This window comes from Oryx dammah, unplaced genomic scaffold (assembly GCF_014754425.2).
Source record: "Oryx dammah isolate SB20612 unplaced genomic scaffold, SCBI_Odam_1.1 HiC_scaffold_2, whole genome shotgun sequence".
In the NCBI taxonomy this organism is placed as follows: Eukaryota; Metazoa; Chordata; class Mammalia; order Artiodactyla; family Bovidae; genus Oryx; species Oryx dammah.
The window spans coordinates 91,618,109-91,636,352 of record NW_024070186.1 but is presented as its reverse complement, the minus strand read 5'-3'; the positions used below and the strand labels follow the sequence as shown (position 1 = coordinate 91,636,352).

The window sequence follows — 18,244 nt, the reverse complement described above, 5'->3', positions numbered from 1 at the left end:
AAAAGTCTTTACCTTATAACTTGTTTTCTATGTCCTTCAATCCATATTTAAAGGGCTTCCCAGGTGGCAGCAGTGATAAAGAATCTGCCTGCCAATGCAGGAGAGTCAAGAGACATGGGTTCAATCCCTGGGTCAGGAAGATCCCCTGGAGGAGGAAATGGTAACCCACTCCAGCATTCTTGCCTGGAAATTTCCATGGACAGAAGAGCCTGGCAGGCTACAGTCCATGGAGTCTCAAAAGAGTCAGACATGACTTGGCGACTCAACCACAAAACAATTATGACACGGCTTTTAAAAGTTCAGAACTCTGTGGCCAACAGGGTATTAAAAGCAGACAGATTTTAGTGATATGACAAAGACAGAAAGGATAGTTCAGAATGAAGGGCCATGACCAAGAGAACTGGAAATCTGAGATTTTGGATGTCACTCCCTGGGCTCCTGGAGGGATCAACCACCAGGAGAGAAAAACAATAGAAAGCACTTGCTTATCTATGGCACAATTTAATATAGAATTGATAATGTACCAAAGTTAAAGAATGAAGATGTCTGTCTTCTAAGAAGTATCTTTATCACCACAGTCTATATTCCAGGCCATTTAATTTGTTCATTAAGAAACATGGAGTATAACCTAGGGACAATGAAGATACAAAGATCAATAAGATATGGTCCTAAAGCCAAGGAGTTCATTATCTGGTAGGAGAGACAAAGCCCCCTCTTCATCCCAAACCAGTAAGTTGTGATGGGGTAACTGTGTTACCTATCTATAATTATGGGTACACAAAGGAGGTTGTGTCTACTTCATCTGGAGATGATATTTTAGGCCTGACTGCAAGGAGGATAAACAGCATGAAAGGACTTTATAGAAACTGCTCTTACGCATTAATCTTGATTTTTTCTCATTATCTTCTGCTGACTCACCCATAGCTGGTACCCAAAGAAGACATCATCTCTGATCACAATCCTAGATTTTTTCACTTCATTTTAAGATTTGCACCTCTTTTCCAGCACTATTCCTGAAATCCAGTGGCTTCTGACATGATACACCACCTAATTTTGATTCTATGCTCAATCCTTTGGATGTGATGACTGACATAATTTATCCCAGCTACAAACTTTAACTCTCTCTTTGGTAAGGCTTTGTAGGATCTGTCCCTGGTCACTCTGCCTCATTCAATCATGGCCCTGCCACACTATCCCCCAAATGAGCTATATGGGTGCTATTTATTCTAGGCCTGCCTGGCTCTCCTTCCTTCTTGGCCAATAACCATCAAATCGAGTATTATAGAGAAGATCCCAGAAATCCCTGTAGGGCATAGTACGAAAGCAAACTTTGTTGAAGCCCACAAGATCAGTACTGCCTTCTTTTCTTGCCAGTCACTTCCTCTTCATCTCTAATTATTCAAACCACTCAGAAAACAGACCTGAAACAATTGACATGAGAGGAGCACAGTTCCCATCTCTGCCACAAAGCATTATTTTTTGAAAAGCTATTTTAAAAAATAGAATGTACTTTTGGGACTTGCTTGTGTTTTTCCACCCAGGTGATCCCTTTGATGTTCCCAGGAATCCTTAATCACATTTTACACAGTATCTTGAGCACAGTAGGTGTTCAGTAAACATTTACTATTGACATTGATAGATAAAACTCACTAAGGTGATAATACAGAGAGCTCAGGGATGCAAAGGATAAAGAAAAGTTGAGGATGAGTCTAATCCTTCTCAAAAGTGTGGGGATACTGAGGTCTTTTCATGATAATGAAAAATAATGTGAAACCTGGGGAGTCAGAGAGATTCTTAGAAAGGTTAAACAATAACATGCTTGAGAACCATGATTCATATTGTAATTGAACTTTCTGAAGGCAAAGAGAACAAATAGAGCAGGGTACATGAAGTAACTCATGAATGAACTGCCTGAATTCACTGAATGTTGAATGTAATTCAACTCTGCCAGATTCTGCCAGAGGACCTGTATGAGGACACTACTCAGGAAGGAAATATGGTAGAGTGAGCAGGCCACAGGGATGAACATATTCCAGCCATTTACCAGCATCTGGATCTCTGGCTGCCACTCCAGCCGGGGGTACAGGCAGAGGTAGCAGATGCCTCCATGCAGGGTTTCCAGTGTTGGGACAGGCAATCTGCCATGTGCATGAACAGCTCCACACATTCTTGCTGGGTATGCCCACAGGAGAGGCCCTGACTGCTCTTTATCCAGATGATTTTGCAGGGTTGCGTCTGCAGTGAGCAACCTTGAGGGATGAGTTAATATACCCTCCCTTCCAAAGAATAGGCTTGTTATGACTCACTATAAAAGTGATGAATTCCCCAGGCTTAGGTTGCTTTCCTTTAATGGCAGCCCCCTGAGTGTGCAACATCATCCATCATGGGCCCTGAATCATCCCCATGGGACCAGGGGCATGGGAACCAGCACAAAGTACATGAGGCTCTCCTGACTGCTTTTTACCATGAGTAATGAACTACTTTGAATCTGACCCAAGAGTCTCCTGTCTTTTAACATAAAACAGTAACAAGTTAAGTTATTAATTTATAAGTAGGGCAAAATCTCACACCCATACTCAAAATCTCATACTCAATCCTTAAACTTCTTGATATCTCAGGAAGTCAAACCCCAGACACTAGGGATTATTATAGGAATGTTACTTTTGATTCTGAGAAGCAACAATATGTAAATAACTACCATCAACAATCATTATCACAAATGACAGTGAGGTAAGGTTTTAGAATAAAAGATAGACTTTTAATTGAAGAAGTTTAGCTTCATGCAGAATTTATAACATTGCCCTTTTATTGTGCATTTCAGAAGAGGCACCAGGAGAGCCTTCATTTGGAACTGAAAGGATCTGCTTTGCTCCAAGAGTTAATTTGGTCCTTATTAAACTGCATGAGGAATCTAGAAAAAAAGAGTGCATTCTTCCATATCAGTCATTAATATCTAGCACAGTTATCAGCTGAGTTTTAGGTTACCTAGCAGGCCCTTTGGAAAAGGACACCAAATATGGTATACTTTTCTCACTCATGAGAACCTTCTCAGATAAATAACAATGCTTCTAAATAAGAGTTTTTAATAGCTTTATTGATCACAACAAACTGTGAAAAATTCTTCAAGACATGGAAATACCAGACCACCTTACCTGCCTCCTGAGAAATCTGTATGCAGGTCAAGAAGCAACAGTTAGAATGGGACATGGAACAGACTGGTTCCAAATCAGGAAAGGAGTACGTCAAGGCTTTATATTGTCACCCTGCTTATTTAACTTATATACCAAGTAGATAATGCAAAATGCTGGGCTGGATGAAGCACAAGCTGGAATCAAGATGCAGGGAGAAATATCAATAACCTCAGATATGCAGATGACACCATCCTTATGGCTGAAAGTGAAGAGGAACTAAAAAGCCTCTTGATGAAAGTGAAAGTGGAGAGTGAAAAAGTTGGCTGAAAACTCAACATTCAAAAAACTAAGATCATGGCATCTGGTCCCATCACTTCATGGCAAATAGATGGGGACACAGTGGAAACAATGAGAGATTTTATTTTGGGGGGGCTCCAAAATCACTGCAGATGGTCACTGCAGCCATGAAATTAAAAGATGCTTGCTCCTTGGAAGCAAAGTTATGACCAACTTAGATAGCTTATTTAAAAGCAGAGACATTACTTTGCCAACAAAGGTCCATCTAGTCAAGGCTATGGTTTTTCCAGTAGTCATATATGGATGTGAGAGTTGGACTATAAAGAAAGCTGAGCACTGAAGAATTGATGCTTTTGAACTGTGGTGTTGGAGAAGACTCGAGAGTTCCTTGGACTGCAAAGAGATCCAACCAGTCAATCCTAAAGGAAATCAGTCCTGAATATTCATTGGAAGGACTGATGGTGAAGCTGAAGCTTACAGCTTTGGCCAACTAATGCGAAGAGCTGACTCAATGGAAAAGACCCTGATGCTGGGAAAGATTGAAGGTGGAAGAAGGAGATGACAGAGGATGAGATGCTTGAATGGCATCACTGACTTAATGGACATGAGTTTGAGTAAACTCTGGGAGTTGGTGATGGACAGGGAGGTCTGGCATGCTGTAGTCCATGGGGTCACAAAGAGTCGGATACAACTGAGTGACTGAACTGAACTGAAATAGCTTTATTGAGTCTAACTGACATACAATAAACTATGATTTTGTTTAAAGCACATGACTTGTTAAGTTTTGATATATGCCTGTGAAACATTCACCACAATCAAAGTATGAAACATCACCCCAAAAGTTGCCACCTGTCCATTGGTCATCCTTCCTTCCTACTCTTCTGTGCTACTCCCAAACTGCAAGGCAACCATTCATCTGATTTCTATCATTACAGATTAGGTAATAAGAGATTAGTTTTCTAGAATTTTATATAATTGACATTACATAGTATATAATCTTTTTTACCTTCTTTCACCCAGCATAATTATTCTGATACTCATCTATGCAGTTCCAAGTATTAATAATTATTTTAAGGTTGAGTACTCTTTCATTGTATGGATATACCATACTTCATTTATCCATTCACTTGTTGATGGATATTTGCATTACTTTGCATTATTTCCTGTTTGGGGCTATTACAAATAAAGTTGTTGTGAACATGGTACACAAGTAATTATACAGAAATATAATTTTATTTCTCTGGATAAAAACCCAGGAGCAGAATGACTGGATCTTACAGTAGCCATATGGTGAACTTTTAAAGAAACTTCCAGACTATTTTCCAGAGTGATTTTACCATATTACAGCCCCATCAGCAGTATTTCCAATATTTAATTTAGCTAGTTTTTTATTTTTTTATTGAAGGATAATTGCTTTATAGGATTTTGTTGTTTTTTGTCAAACTTCAATATGAATCAGCCATTGGTATACATATATCCCTCCCTTTTGAACCTACCTCCCATCTCCCATCCCATCCCACCCCTCTAGATTGATACAGAGCCCCTGTTTGAGTTTCCTGAGCCATACAGCAAATTCCCGTTGGCTATCTATTTTACATATGGTTATGTAAGTTTCCATGTTACTCTTTCCATACATCTCACCCTCTCTTCCCCTCTCCCCATGTCCATCTATGTCTGTTTCTCCACTGCTGCCCTATAAATAAGTTCTTCAGTACCACTTTTCTAGATTCCATATATATGTTAGAATACAATATTTATCTTACTCATTCTGACTCACTTCACTCTGTAAAATAGGCTCTAGGTTCATCCACCTCATCCACCTCATCAGAACTGACTCAAATGCATTCCTTTTTATGGCTGAGTAGTATTCCATTGTGTATATGTACCACAACTTCTTTATCCATTCATCTGTAGATGGACATCGAGGTTGTTTCCATGTTCTAGCTATCGTAAATAGTGCTGCAATGAACCATGGGATAATGTGTCTCTTTCAATTTTGGTTTCCTCAGGGTATATGCCTAGGAGTGGAATTGCTGGGTAATCTGGTGGTTTTATTCCTAGTTTTTTAAGGAATCTCCATACTGTCTTCCATAGTGGCTGTATCAATTTACATTCCCACTAACAGTGCAGAGTGTTCCCTTTTTCCACACCCTCTCCAGCATTTATTGTTTTGTAGACTTTGATGATGGCCATTCTGACCAGTGTGAGGTGATATCTCATTGCAGTTTTGATTTGCATTTCTCTAATAATGAGTGATGTTGAGCATCTTTTCATGTGTTTGTTAGCCGTCTGTATGTCTTCTTTGGAGAAATGTCTGTTTACATCTTTTTGATTGGGTTGTTTGTTTTTCTGGTATTGAGTTGCATGAGCTGCTTGTATATTTTGGAAATTAATCCTTTGTCAGTTGTTTCATTTGCTATTATTTTCTCCCATTCTGAGGGTTGTCATCTCACCTTGCTTATAGTTTCCTTTGCTGTGCAAAAGCCTTTAAGTTTAATCAGATCCCACTTGTTTACTCTTGTTTTTATTTCCATTACTCTAGGAGGTGGGTCATAGAGGATCTTGCTTTGATTTATGGCATCGAGTGTTCTGCCTATATTTTCCACTAAGAGTTTTATAGCTTCTGGTCTTACATTTAGGTCTTTAATCCATTTTGAGTTTATCTTTGTGTATGGTATTAGAAAGTGTTCTAATTTCATTCTTTTACATGTAGCTGTCCAGTTCTCCCAGCACCATTTATTGAAGAGGCTGTCTTTGCCCCATTGTATATTCTTGCCTCCTTTTTTGAAACTAAGGTACCCATAAGTGCATGGGTTTATTTCTGGGCTTTCCATCTTGTTCCATTGGTCTATATTTCTGTTTTTGTGCCAGTACCATACTGTCTTGATGACTGTAGCTTTGTAGTATAATCTGAATTCCTCCAGCTCCATTCTTCTTTGTCAAGACTGCTTTGGCTATTTGGGGTCTTTTGTGTTTCCATATGAATTGTGAAAGTTTTTGTTCTAGTTCTGTGAAAAATGCCATTGGTGATCTGATAGGGATCCAATTGAATCTGTAGATTGTGTTTATAGTATAGCCATTTTCACAATATTGATTCTTCCTACCCAGGAACATGAAATATCTCTCCATCTGTTTATGTTGTCTTTATTTCTTTCATTAGTGTCTTATAATTTTCTGTGTACAGTTCTTTTGTCTCCTTAGGTAAGTTTATTCCTAGATATTTAATTCTTTTTCTGCGATGGTAAATGGGATTGATTCCTTAATTTCTCTTTCTGATTTTTCATTGTTAGTATATAGAAATGCAAGTCATTTCTGTATATTGATTTTGCATCCTATGATTTTGCTAAATTCACTGATAAGCTTTAGTAATTTTCTGATACTATCTTTAGGGTTTTCTATGTACAGTATCATGTCATCTGCAAACAGTGAGAGCTTTACTTCTTCTCTGATCTGGATTTATTTCTTTTTCTTCTCTGATTGCTGTAGCTAGGACTTCCAGAACTATGTAGAATAACAGTGGCAAAAGTGAACACCCTTGTCTTGTTCCTAATCTTAGGGGGAATGCTTTCAGTTTTTCACCCTTGAGGATAATGTTTGCTGTAGGTTTATCATGGGCCTTTACTATGTTGAGGTAGGTTCCTTCTATGCCTATTTTTTGTAGTTTTAATCATAAATGGGTGCTGAATTTGTCAAAGGCTTTTTCTGCATCTGTTGAGATTATCATATGGTTTTTATCTTTCAATTTGTTAATATGGTGTATCACATTGATTGATTTGTGTATACTGAAGAATCCTTACATTCCTGGAATAAACCCAAGTTGATCATGGTATATGAGCTTTTTGATGTGTTGCTGAATTCTGTTTGCTAAAGTTTTGTTGAGGATTTTTGCATCTATGTTGATCAGTGATACTGGCCTGCAGTTTTCTTTTTTTGTGTTGTCTTTGTCTGGTTTTGGTATCAGGGTGATGGTGGCCTCATAGAGTGAATTTCTTCCTCTGCAATTTTTTGAAAGAGTTTTAGAAGAATAGGCATTAGCTCTTTTCTAAATGTTTGATAGAATTCTCCTGTGAAGCCATCTGGTCCTGGGCTTTTGTTTTTTGGGAGATTTTTATCACAGCTTCAATTTCAGTGCTTGTAATTGGGTTGTTCATAATTTCTAATTCTTCCTGGTTCAGTCTTGGAAGATTGAACTTTTCTAAGAATCTGTCCATTTCTTCCAGGTAATCCATTTTATTGCCATATAGTTGTTCATAATAGTTTCTTATAATCCTTTGTATTTCTGCATTGTCTGTCGTAACCTCTCCTTTTTCATTTCTAATTTTGTTGATTTGATTCTTCTCTCTTTTTCTTGATGAGTCTGGCTAAAGGCTTGTCAATTTTGTTTATCTTCTCAAAGAAACAGCTTTTAGTTTTATTAATCTTTACTATTTCTTTCTTTTCTTTTTCATTTATTTCTGCTTGGATCTTTATGATTTCTTTCCTTCTACTAATTTTGGGGGGGCGGTTGTTCGTCTTTTTCCAGTTGTGGAAAAAGATATGAGAATTGCTACTCCAGCTTTCTTTTGCTTCCCATTTGCATGGAATATATTTTTCCATCCTTTCGCTTTCAGTCTATATGTGTCTTTAGGTCTGAAGTGGGTTTCTTGTAGACAACATATATATGGGTCTTGTTTTTGCATCCATTCAGCCAGTCTATGTCTTTTGGTTGGGGCATTTAATCCATTTACATTTAAAGTAATTGATACATATGTTCCTATTGCCATTTTCTTAATTGTTTGGGGTTGATTTTGTAGATCTTTTTTCTTCTCTTGTATTTCTTGACTATATAAGTCCCTTTCACATTTATTGTAAAGCTGGTTTGGTGGTACTGAATTCTCTTAACTTTTGCTTGTCTGAAAAGCTTTTTATTTCTTCATCAATTCTGAATGAGATCCTTGCCTAATTTGGTTAGTCTTTTAAAATTTTAACCATTCTAATAGGTGTGTGACAGTATTTCATTTGCTTTTAATTTGCATTTCCCTATGACTCTCTCGTCATGTGTTTATTTGCCATCCATATATCTTCAGTGAAGTGTTTATTCAAATCTTTCGCTCATTTGTTGTTGTTGTTGTTGGATTATTTCTTTTATTATCAATTTTTTAGCATTATTTATATATTCTGGATACAAGTTCTTTATCAGATTCATGACTGGCAGATATCTTCTTCTAGTATGTGGCATTCTTTTTAATTTTCTTAAGATTCTCTTTAAAAGAGAAGATGCTTCTAATTTTGATGAAGTCCAATTCATCAATGTTTTCTTTATGGATTTTACCTTTATTGTTGCATCTAATAAATCTTTGATTATTCCAAGGTCACAAAATGGTTTTCCTATGCTTTCTTTGTGAAGTTTTACAGTTTTAGATTTTATAGGTAGGTTTATGATCCATTTTGAGTTAATTTCTGAATAGGTGCAAGATGGAGATCAAAGTTCATTTCTGCATATGGGTATATAATTGTTCCAGCACCATTTGTTAAAAAGATTGACTGTCCCTCTTCCACTGAATTGTCTTTGCATCTTTATTGAAAAGCAGTTTCCCATATATGCATAGGTTTATTTCTGGATTCTATCTGGTCTATTGATGTATATATCTATATTTCTGTAACAGTTAGTAATTAAGTAACTTAGTGAATGTATGCGTGCAAGCTCAGTGTTGTATGACTCTTTGCAACTCCTTGGACCCACAAGGCTCTTCGTTCATGGGATTTCCCAGGCAAGAATACTGGAGTGAGTTGCCATTTCCTTCTCCAGGGGATCTTCTGAACCCAGGGATCGAATTGTGTCTCCTTCATTGGCAGGTGGATTCTTTACCACTGAACCACCAGGGAAGCCCTCCTTTTTAAATTAGGGGGCTTTTATTTCTTTTCACACTCCACTGGGTAGAAGAGAAGTGATGAGAGCAGACATCTTGTTTCTGGTTGCAATGGGCAAGCATTCAGTCTTTTACCATTAAAAATGGTGTTAGCTATTGGTTTTTCATAGATTCATTAATTAGGTTGAGGGCATCCTTTTCTATTTTAGATTGTTGAGACTTTATCAGGAATGTATGTTGAATCTTGTCAAATACTCTTTCTGTGTCTATTGAGATGATCATATGGTTTTCTTTTTCAGTTGGTAAATATAGCATATTATATTAACTGATCTTTGGATATAAAAAAAAACTTTGCATTCCTGGAATAAACTTCACTTTGTCATGATGAATTATTCTTTTGATATTGGTTGTACTCAATTTAGGCAGAGGAAACAGAGATCAAATTGCCAACATCCATTGGGTCATCAAAAAAGCAAGAGTTTCAGAAAAATATCTACTTCTGCTTTACTGATTACGCCAAAGCCTTTGACTGTGTGGATCTCAATAAACTGTGGAAAATTCTTCAAGAGATGGGAATACCAGATCACCTTACCTGCCTCCTGAGAAATCTGTATGCAGGTCAAGAAGCAACAGTTAGAACTAGACATGGAACAATGGATAGCTTCCAAATTGGGAAATATGTCAAGGCTGTATATTGTCACCCTGTTTATTTAACTTATATGCAGTGTACATCATGCGAAATGCCAGGCTGGATGAAGCACAAGCTGGAATCAAGATTGCAAGGAGAAATATCAATAACCTCATATATGCAGATGATACCACCCTTATGGCAGAAAGCGAAGAGGAACTGAAGAGCCTCTTGATGAAAGTGAAAGAGGAGAGTGAAACAGTTGGCTTAAAGCTCAACATTCAGAAAACTAAAATCATGGTATCTGGTCCCATCACTTCATGGCAAATTGAACAGGAAACAGTGACAGATTTTACTTTTGGGGCTCCAAAATCACTGCAGATGGTGACTGCAGCAATGAAATTAAAAGATGCTTGCTCCTTGGAAGAAAAGCTATGACAAACCTAATACTAAACCAAGCATATTAAAAAGCAGAGACATTACTTTACCAACAAAGGTCCATCTAGTCAAAGCTATGGTTTTTCCTGTAGTCATGTATGGATGTGAGAGTTGGACCATATAGAATGCTAAACCAAAGAATTGATGCTTTTGAACTGTGGTGTTGGAGAAGACTCTTGAGAGTCTCTTGGACTGGAAGGAGATCCAACCAGTCAATCCTAAAGGAAATCAGTCCTGAATATTCATTGGAAGGACTGATGCTGAAGCTGAAGCTCTAATACTTCAGCCACCTGATGCAAAGAACTGACTCATTTGAAAAGACCCTGATGCTGGGAAAGATTGAAGGCAGGAGGAAGAGAGGATGAGAGGATGAGATGGTTGGATGGCATCACGGATTCGATGGACATGAGTCTGAGAAAGCTCTGCAAGTTGGTGATGGACAGGGAAGCCTGGCATGCTACAGTCCATGGGGTCACAAAGAGTCAGACAGGACTGAGCAACTGAACTGAACTGAACTCAATTTGTTAAAATTGTGTTTAGAATTTTGGATCTGTGTTCATTAGCCTATAATTTTTCTCTTCTAATGTCTGTTAGATTTAGATATCAGGGTAATGCTTTCTTCATTAGAATGAATTAGGAAATGCTCCTTTATTTTCAGTTTCTTAGAAGAATTTTGTAAAATTGGTAATATTTTTGCAATAAGGGCACAGTTTAATGGGGTGCATCTGGCTCAGAGTCTCTCACAGGTATACCTCTTGGTGAGCCATGGCTGTAGTCCTCCAAGGGGAAAATCTGCTTCCAAGCTTATTCACATTGTCCTTAGCAGACCTCAGATGATCTATTTTCAAGCTCATTGACATGCCTGTTAATAATCCTCAAGTCCTTGCTGACTACAGACTAGAAACATTAGTTCCTAGCCATGTAGGCCTCTCCACAGGACAGCTCACAAAATGGAAGGTGTATTTCCTCAGAGTGTAAGAGAAAGAGTGAAAGGGATATCATACCCTTTTGTAACCTTATTCCAAGTGATTAATAAGCAAATAAACAAGTCCAGCCCACACACAAGAAGGGATTTCACAAGAGTGTGACAACTAGGAGGTAGGCCTTATCAGAGAACATTTTAGAGTCTGCCTACCATAGTTGTTCATGACAGTAACTTATTATCCTTCTAATATGTATAGAATCTTTAGTGATGATAGCTCTCTCTCCTTACTTAGGTAATCAATCTATTTTTCCTGACCTAGAAGTTGGTCAATCTTATTGGTCTTCATAAAGAGCTTTTGGTTTCACTATTTTTTTTCTGTTTTTTCTTTTATAAATTTCCACTCTAATCTTTATTATTCCTTTCCTGTGCTTATTTTGGGACTCATTCACCCTTTTTTTCTGTTCTGTAAGATGGATCTTTCTTCTTATAACATGGAGTTTACTGCTCTAATTTCCCCTAAAGTATTACTTTAATGGCATCCAACAAGTTTTGACATGTTGTGTTTTCACTTTCATTCAGTTGAAAATACTTTCTAGTTTCCTTTCTGATTTTGTCTTGATCATGGGTTATTTTAAAGTGCTAACAAAAGAGTTGGACATGACTTAGCATTTAAACAACATTTAGTTTCCAAATATTTCAGAATATTCCAGAGATTTCTCTGTTATGGATTTCTAGTTTAATTCCATTGTGGGTCAGAGAACACACTCTTTATGATTTGAATCTTTTTTAAATTTAATAAGACCTTTTCTATGGCCCAGAAGATGATTTATCTTGGTAAATGTTCCATGCGTACTTGAAAAGAATGTGTATTCTGCTGCTGTTGGGTGTAGGATTATACAAATGTCAATTAGGTCCAGCTGGTGGATGGGATTGTTCAAATCTTCTATATCTTTACTGGTTTTCATTTGTAGACTACATTTTAAAATGTTATAAAAATGCAATATCAGTAACAGAATTTGAACATTACTAAACTATTTTTATTTTATTAAAATGTTTTTCTTACTCTGGCACACACAGAATCACAGGCAGAAATTTAGAGGCCACAGAAATGGAATGAAATGAGACATCTAACTGTGATGCTACACCTCTGAACAAATTTTGCTATTTAAGAAAGTGCTCTTGAAACTGGGTTATTTTATCTTTCCCTGTCTGACCTTGTAAGCTACTTAATTGCGAAATGTGTTTTTATTCACAGTGTCTCTTAATATTTTATTCTTTATGCCAAGTCATGTGCCTGCTGCAGGCAAGACAGGCAACAAAACCTTCAACAGAATGAAAGAAATATTGGTGCTTCTAGCATAACACTGTTTATAAGTGTTCCTATTTTAACAGGACATATAAATGCTTCTAAAAAAAACCTTGCATTCCACAAAATTGTGTATAAAAATAATGGGCTATGGGGAAAATAGTATGGGACCATAACATTTGAAACATTTAACTTTGTAACCAGAATACTAATAAAATAATAATTATCTCAATTAAAATGTTAGTAGATGTCCACTACCACTTGTACCCAGGATCACAGTTGATTTTTATAGCCTTAAATCTGCAAGAGATAGGTCCTTAAGGGCATTTACCTCCAATAGATAAATTGTCATCAAAATCTAATTTGAATCTATGTTCTCTTCAATAGCACATTGTTTTTAAAAACAAGAGAAATGTCTTTTCCATGTCTTCATCTGCTCCCACAACTTCATCAGATAGGGTCACATTGTAAGGTAGAATACCAGTTCCTGAAGTCATTAAACCAGCCACTTCTTGCACTGCCAGAGTATTCTTAACTTAAGGCTTCCTTGGTTAACTCAAGAAAAATTAGCCCTCAGTGCTTTAAACTATTGATTTGCTGGGGGAAAAAATTATATATGAACCAATGATGTTATTTTCTTATTTGCCAACTGGGCACTAATTTGCATTATAGAAATATGTTGCAGCTGAAAACAGGATACTCCACAGTTTTCTAACCTTGAAATGTGTGATTTTCCTAGTCATTTTCTTGGCAACAGACACTGCTGGGATTTATATCTCCTTCCTTCCAGGATGACTGAAAGCATATTCTGTTGTTGTTTAGTCTCTCAGTTGTGTCTGACTCTTTTGCAACCCCATGGATTATATGCTGCTAGTTTCCTCTGTCCATGGAATCTCCCAGGCAAAAAAACTGGAGTGTGTTGCCATTTCCTTCTTCAGGGGATCTTCTTGACCCAAGGATTGAACCCATGTCTCCTGTACTGACAGACAGATTCTTAACCACTGAGCCATCAGGGAAGCAAAAGCATATATACTGAGCATTTATTATGTTCCTGTCTGTTCTAAGTACTGGAGACAGTGGTGAACGTGACAGAGAAGGTTCCTGTGTTTGTGGACTTTACATTCTGGTGGGTGATACAGACAATAAACAGGTAAATCGACAAATACGGTGATGTCAGAGAGTGAGACTTGCTATGAAGAAAATAAATGAGTGATAGGATATGGCATGAGGTGTAGAGGCTGGGTGGCCATTCTATAAAGAGGTAGCCTTAGATAGGATGATCAGGGAAGTCTTCTCTGAAGAGATGACATTTGAGCCAAGACCTATCAGATGAGAAGGAACTAGTCATGGGAAGATTTGGAGAAGACTCTCAGGCAGTGGGAACAGTAAAGGGACAGTAAGTCAAAGGCCTTAAGATGAGAGCAAGCTTAGTGTATCTAAGAAATAGAGTGAAGAGTGGCTGGGGAAGCTTCAGGGGTACCCCCAGGGCTGAGTGCCATGCTTCATGGCCATGCTGAGGTTGACCCAGCAGATCAAGCCACTTCTGCCCAGCAGTTTCACATCCTCCATGCCTCAGATAGCCAGAGGCACCCCAAATGCCTAGAGACAAATCCAACTAAATGACCCTCACCTGAGTGCCAAGCCTAGGCAATGGAGCAGAACACACTAATTACCACCAAATGTCAGGCTGGTATGGAGCCAGATGAGTTTGGCATCTCCGAGGGAATTGCTGAAATTTGACAACAGGATCCAACCAGAAATGGCCTGAGGGCCAGGAAGAGAGGGCTGGAGCAAGGCTTCTCAGGAGGCAGCCTGGAACAGCTGGAGCAGAATGACAGCACAAAACGGGAGAGATGGGGTGGGTCCTGCGGGAACGACTGGATGGCAGTGAAGGGAAGACTCTTCAAGTCCCTTTTGTCAGTCTTGGGTGCCATACACACTTACCTGGATGAACCAGTGACTTTCCAACTAGTCACAGTTGTCTAGCAGAATAGCCAGGAGTGGGGCTTCACTATTTTTGCAGAATCTTAGCTTACCCAGACTGGTTCCAGTTCTGCTGCCATAAACTTTAATGTTGCTTTGGAATATTTCTCTACATGATCTCTGTATTTAATACAAATAGATCTTCTTCAAAGGATCTCACCTTCCTTCATGAAGAGAAACTCTTCATTTGCTTTTTTGGATATTATAGTTAGCACAATACTGGAAGATCTTTCATCTTCTCAAGATGGATCTGTACTGCAAGGCCAGGCCTCCGTCAGGGGGAGTGTCTCACATAGCTTAATGCCACAGTAGGACACAAGCTTTTCTGACACCAGCCAGCAGTTCATGGTGCCAAAATGACACCAACACTCTGGGTTTTATGTTTCAGGTGATGAAAGATGAGAAATTAGGCATGGGCTGCTTACCTGTTCTTCCTGCAGCGAATTGTGAAGCCAAGAAAGAAGGCGATGAGGAGAAGTCCACAGCTTAGGAAAGTCCAAACAATACCCAAGAGGGCAGGAGATAATGAAGAAATGGTCTTACTGCTATGGTGGGAAGAGGTCTGAGAACAGAATGAAGAGAAGCTGTTAGAAATGAAGCTCTTCTATAGATCAAACATGAACTGCCCCCATCACCTCCAGAGTTGGGACACAGGTGTCCTGCATAAACATTTACCCCTCCCCCCTCCACCACCACTATCATTAACAACAATAACAACAACAACATGTATATCTAAGCAGCAGCCCTGACACCCCATGGCTGCTCACTTACAATTGTAGTTCTGCAGAGATCATGAAGGGGTCTATGTTCCAGCTCCTGACCAGAAAAACCGTCACACAAATCAGAGCAGTTTATTTCAGGCTCCATGTCATCATATGCCCCTCTTGGTATGTGCCTATTCGCAGTCTTGGTTACCCACTGGTAGGTAACCAGCAGATCTTTGACTAAAACACAACAGCAACTCAGATCTTTCCTTCAGAGGTGTCATTTTGGGGCTGGATCCTGGGTCAGAATCTGGGATGAACAACCCATTCAGGTGGAAGCGGAGAGTTATTTCACTACGCTCCTACATCAGACACCTTCCAGGCTCTCCTGGTCCCCTGCTGCCAGTGCAGACCACATGAGTGAAGAGTGGACATCTTAGTAACCGTTAGGTCACACAAAGTGATGATTTTAGCTTGCCACCAGATGGCAGTCACTGCTCCAAGTACTCTCACATAGGTCCTGAAGGAGGGGAAAGCAATTAAACCTGTTAATAAATAAATGTTTTATTTATATACATATAATTTACTCAAACAAACACAAACACATACATATATGTAAATGGATTATTACAGAGGTTTTAAAATATTTTATACATTTAACTATAATAGCTATATTTTTATTAGATATAGTTATATATAATACATTCTTATATATAACAAAGGTTTAGGTGAGTGAGCGAGTGAAAGTCACTCAGCTCTGTCTGACTCTGCAACCCCATGGACTGTAGCCTACCAGGCTCCTCTGTCCATGGAATTTCTCAGGCAAGAACACTGGAGTGGGTGGCCATCCCCTTCTCCAGGGAATCTTCCTGATCCAGGGATTGAACCTGGGTCTCCTGCATTGCAGGCAGATTATTTACTGTCTGAGCCACCAGGGAAGCATATTTTTATTATACATAATTGTACATGATACATTCTTATATACAACAAAATTTTAAAATACAATATATATTTAAATAAATATATTTCAAAACCTCTTTAATAAACAATACTTTTAAAACAAAGATAAAGCACATCTAACAATTTATAGATATAAAGCTCTACAGTCCCTCTTCAGATCCTTTCATAGCCCAGCACTACAAAAGTTTTAGTTTGCATATGTGAGCACACCTTCCTTTTTCTCCTACTAGGAAGGCCCCTGGCCCTCCAGGATCTTTCTACACACCCCGGGGATTGAGCTCTGTCTGGTCCCGGCTGACAGTGGGCTCAGGTGCCTCACAGTGTCTGCACACACTGTCTGTTGGTCGGTCCTCTGATGATCTATTCACTCAGCGAATGGAGGAACAGTCTATGTCTAGTCGGATGAAATCTCAGAAGGATGCGCCAACACTTTATAGAGTTTTTTACTCATTTGTTTTTAAAACTGTCACACTACTAGAAAGGCTACTCAAGTAGTAGGGAGAGAAACTGAGGGTTCTAAAAATTCCCACAGAGTGAGCCAGTAACCATCTTTTCTCAGAAGATGACTACAATATGAACACTGTGATCTAAAAACAAGCTCTACCTAGCAGAACAAAAGTAGAAATGCAGAGAGGTTCAAATTAATCCCAGCAGAAAAGGCAAACATGTCCCCAATTCTTTAAAGCACCTATCTCTTAAGAAAAACAGATTTGAAATTTTACCAGTGGGAATTTTAAAGAGGATGCCACTTCTGGTTTGTGTTTCTGGGACAGCTTAGCACATTTTTCTTTTACTATGGAGGAAAATTGGAAGAGGAAAAAATATCAATTATTTCAATAGCCACTGAATATAGGACTTGTGTTTAAGACAGAATAATAGTGACAGGTGTATAATGCCATCTTTGGATTCTGCATACTTAGACATGAACAATATAGCACCAGGTGCTGCCCATATGTTAGCCTCTCATATATTCCTGAATTATTTACCAGGCTCATTACAATGAAATCCCAAGAGAACTAAAAGCCACTACCTCGTGTCAAGACATTTAAATTCTTGTGTAGACTGGTCAGATTACTGAATGGAAAATTAAGAAGTATAAAAACATGACTGCTGCTGCTGCTGCTGCTGCTAAGTCACCTCAGTTGTGTCCGACTCTGTGCGACCCCATAGATGGCAGCCCCCATCTCTGGGATTCTCCAGGCAAGAACAGTGGAATGGGTTGCCATTTCCTTCTCGAAAAACATGACTATTTGCATCTTAATTTAGTTGAAACCTTAACCACTGAAAAGACAATTTTTTTCTTTTTCTTAAAAGCTAGACATCCCCTACTATGTCTTCTAGCATAGAGCAATATTAGAAGCCACAGGAAAGACTATACTGCATGATGGATTAAAAGACATTTTTCCTATTTCACCCTTTTAATCATACTTGCAAATAAGTACACTTATATTTGAACCATTATTAAGTCCTTGTTTGTGTATCCTTATATCATATAGACGTGTGTTTATACATAAAACCTCATTTTGCTCTCGCAACTGTGTCATGTGAAGTAAACAAGACCTTTCCTCATTTTCACAAAAGGAAACTTAAGAGCAGAAAAGTGAAGAAACTTGCTCCAAATCTGCAGAGATAGGACTCAAATCCTGGTGTTTACAGTGCAAGGCCAGTGTCCTCCTGGTATACACCCTGGATGGGGCAGACATCCTGGACTGAGCTCACCCAAGAGGACACCAATGTCCTATTAAGTTTCTTCATGTTTGGTTCCTAGAGTTTCATATCTATGGGTTCTCTGGAGTGTGGCGTACAGTAGCACGTGTATACCAGTGACTCTCAAATAGTGCAGTTTGGCACCTCCAGAGGACATCTGGCAGATGTGGTTATCAAAACAGAGGAGGGCGCTAGTGACATCTAGTAGGTAGAAGCCAAAGATGGTCAACACTGTGGCTCTCAGAAGGAATAACAACCTTAAGCCCAAATCATCCTTGGGAGATTTTGTGAACATGATGGAATTGTCCATTTGAAC

The 18,244-nt window shown here is 38.5% G+C and overlaps 1 protein-coding gene across 1 annotated transcript in view; it reads right to left on the bottom strand.

The window, feature by feature from the left end:
- The window catches only part of GPR156 (G protein-coupled receptor 156), a 78,472-nt gene extending 62,689 nt beyond the window's left edge, over positions 1–15,783 (bottom strand). Inside the window, exons 1-2 of the mRNA XM_040251203.1 lie at positions 15,329–15,783; positions 14,983–15,119 (exon numbers count right to left, since the gene is read on the bottom strand). Of these exons, the coding sequence (XP_040107137.1) occupies positions 14,983–15,119; positions 15,329–15,424 (233 nt within the window). The 5' untranslated portion in view covers positions 15,425–15,783. The remainder of the gene's footprint in view (positions 1–14,982; positions 15,120–15,328) is intronic.
- Positions 15,784–18,244: the final 2,461 nt, after the last annotated feature.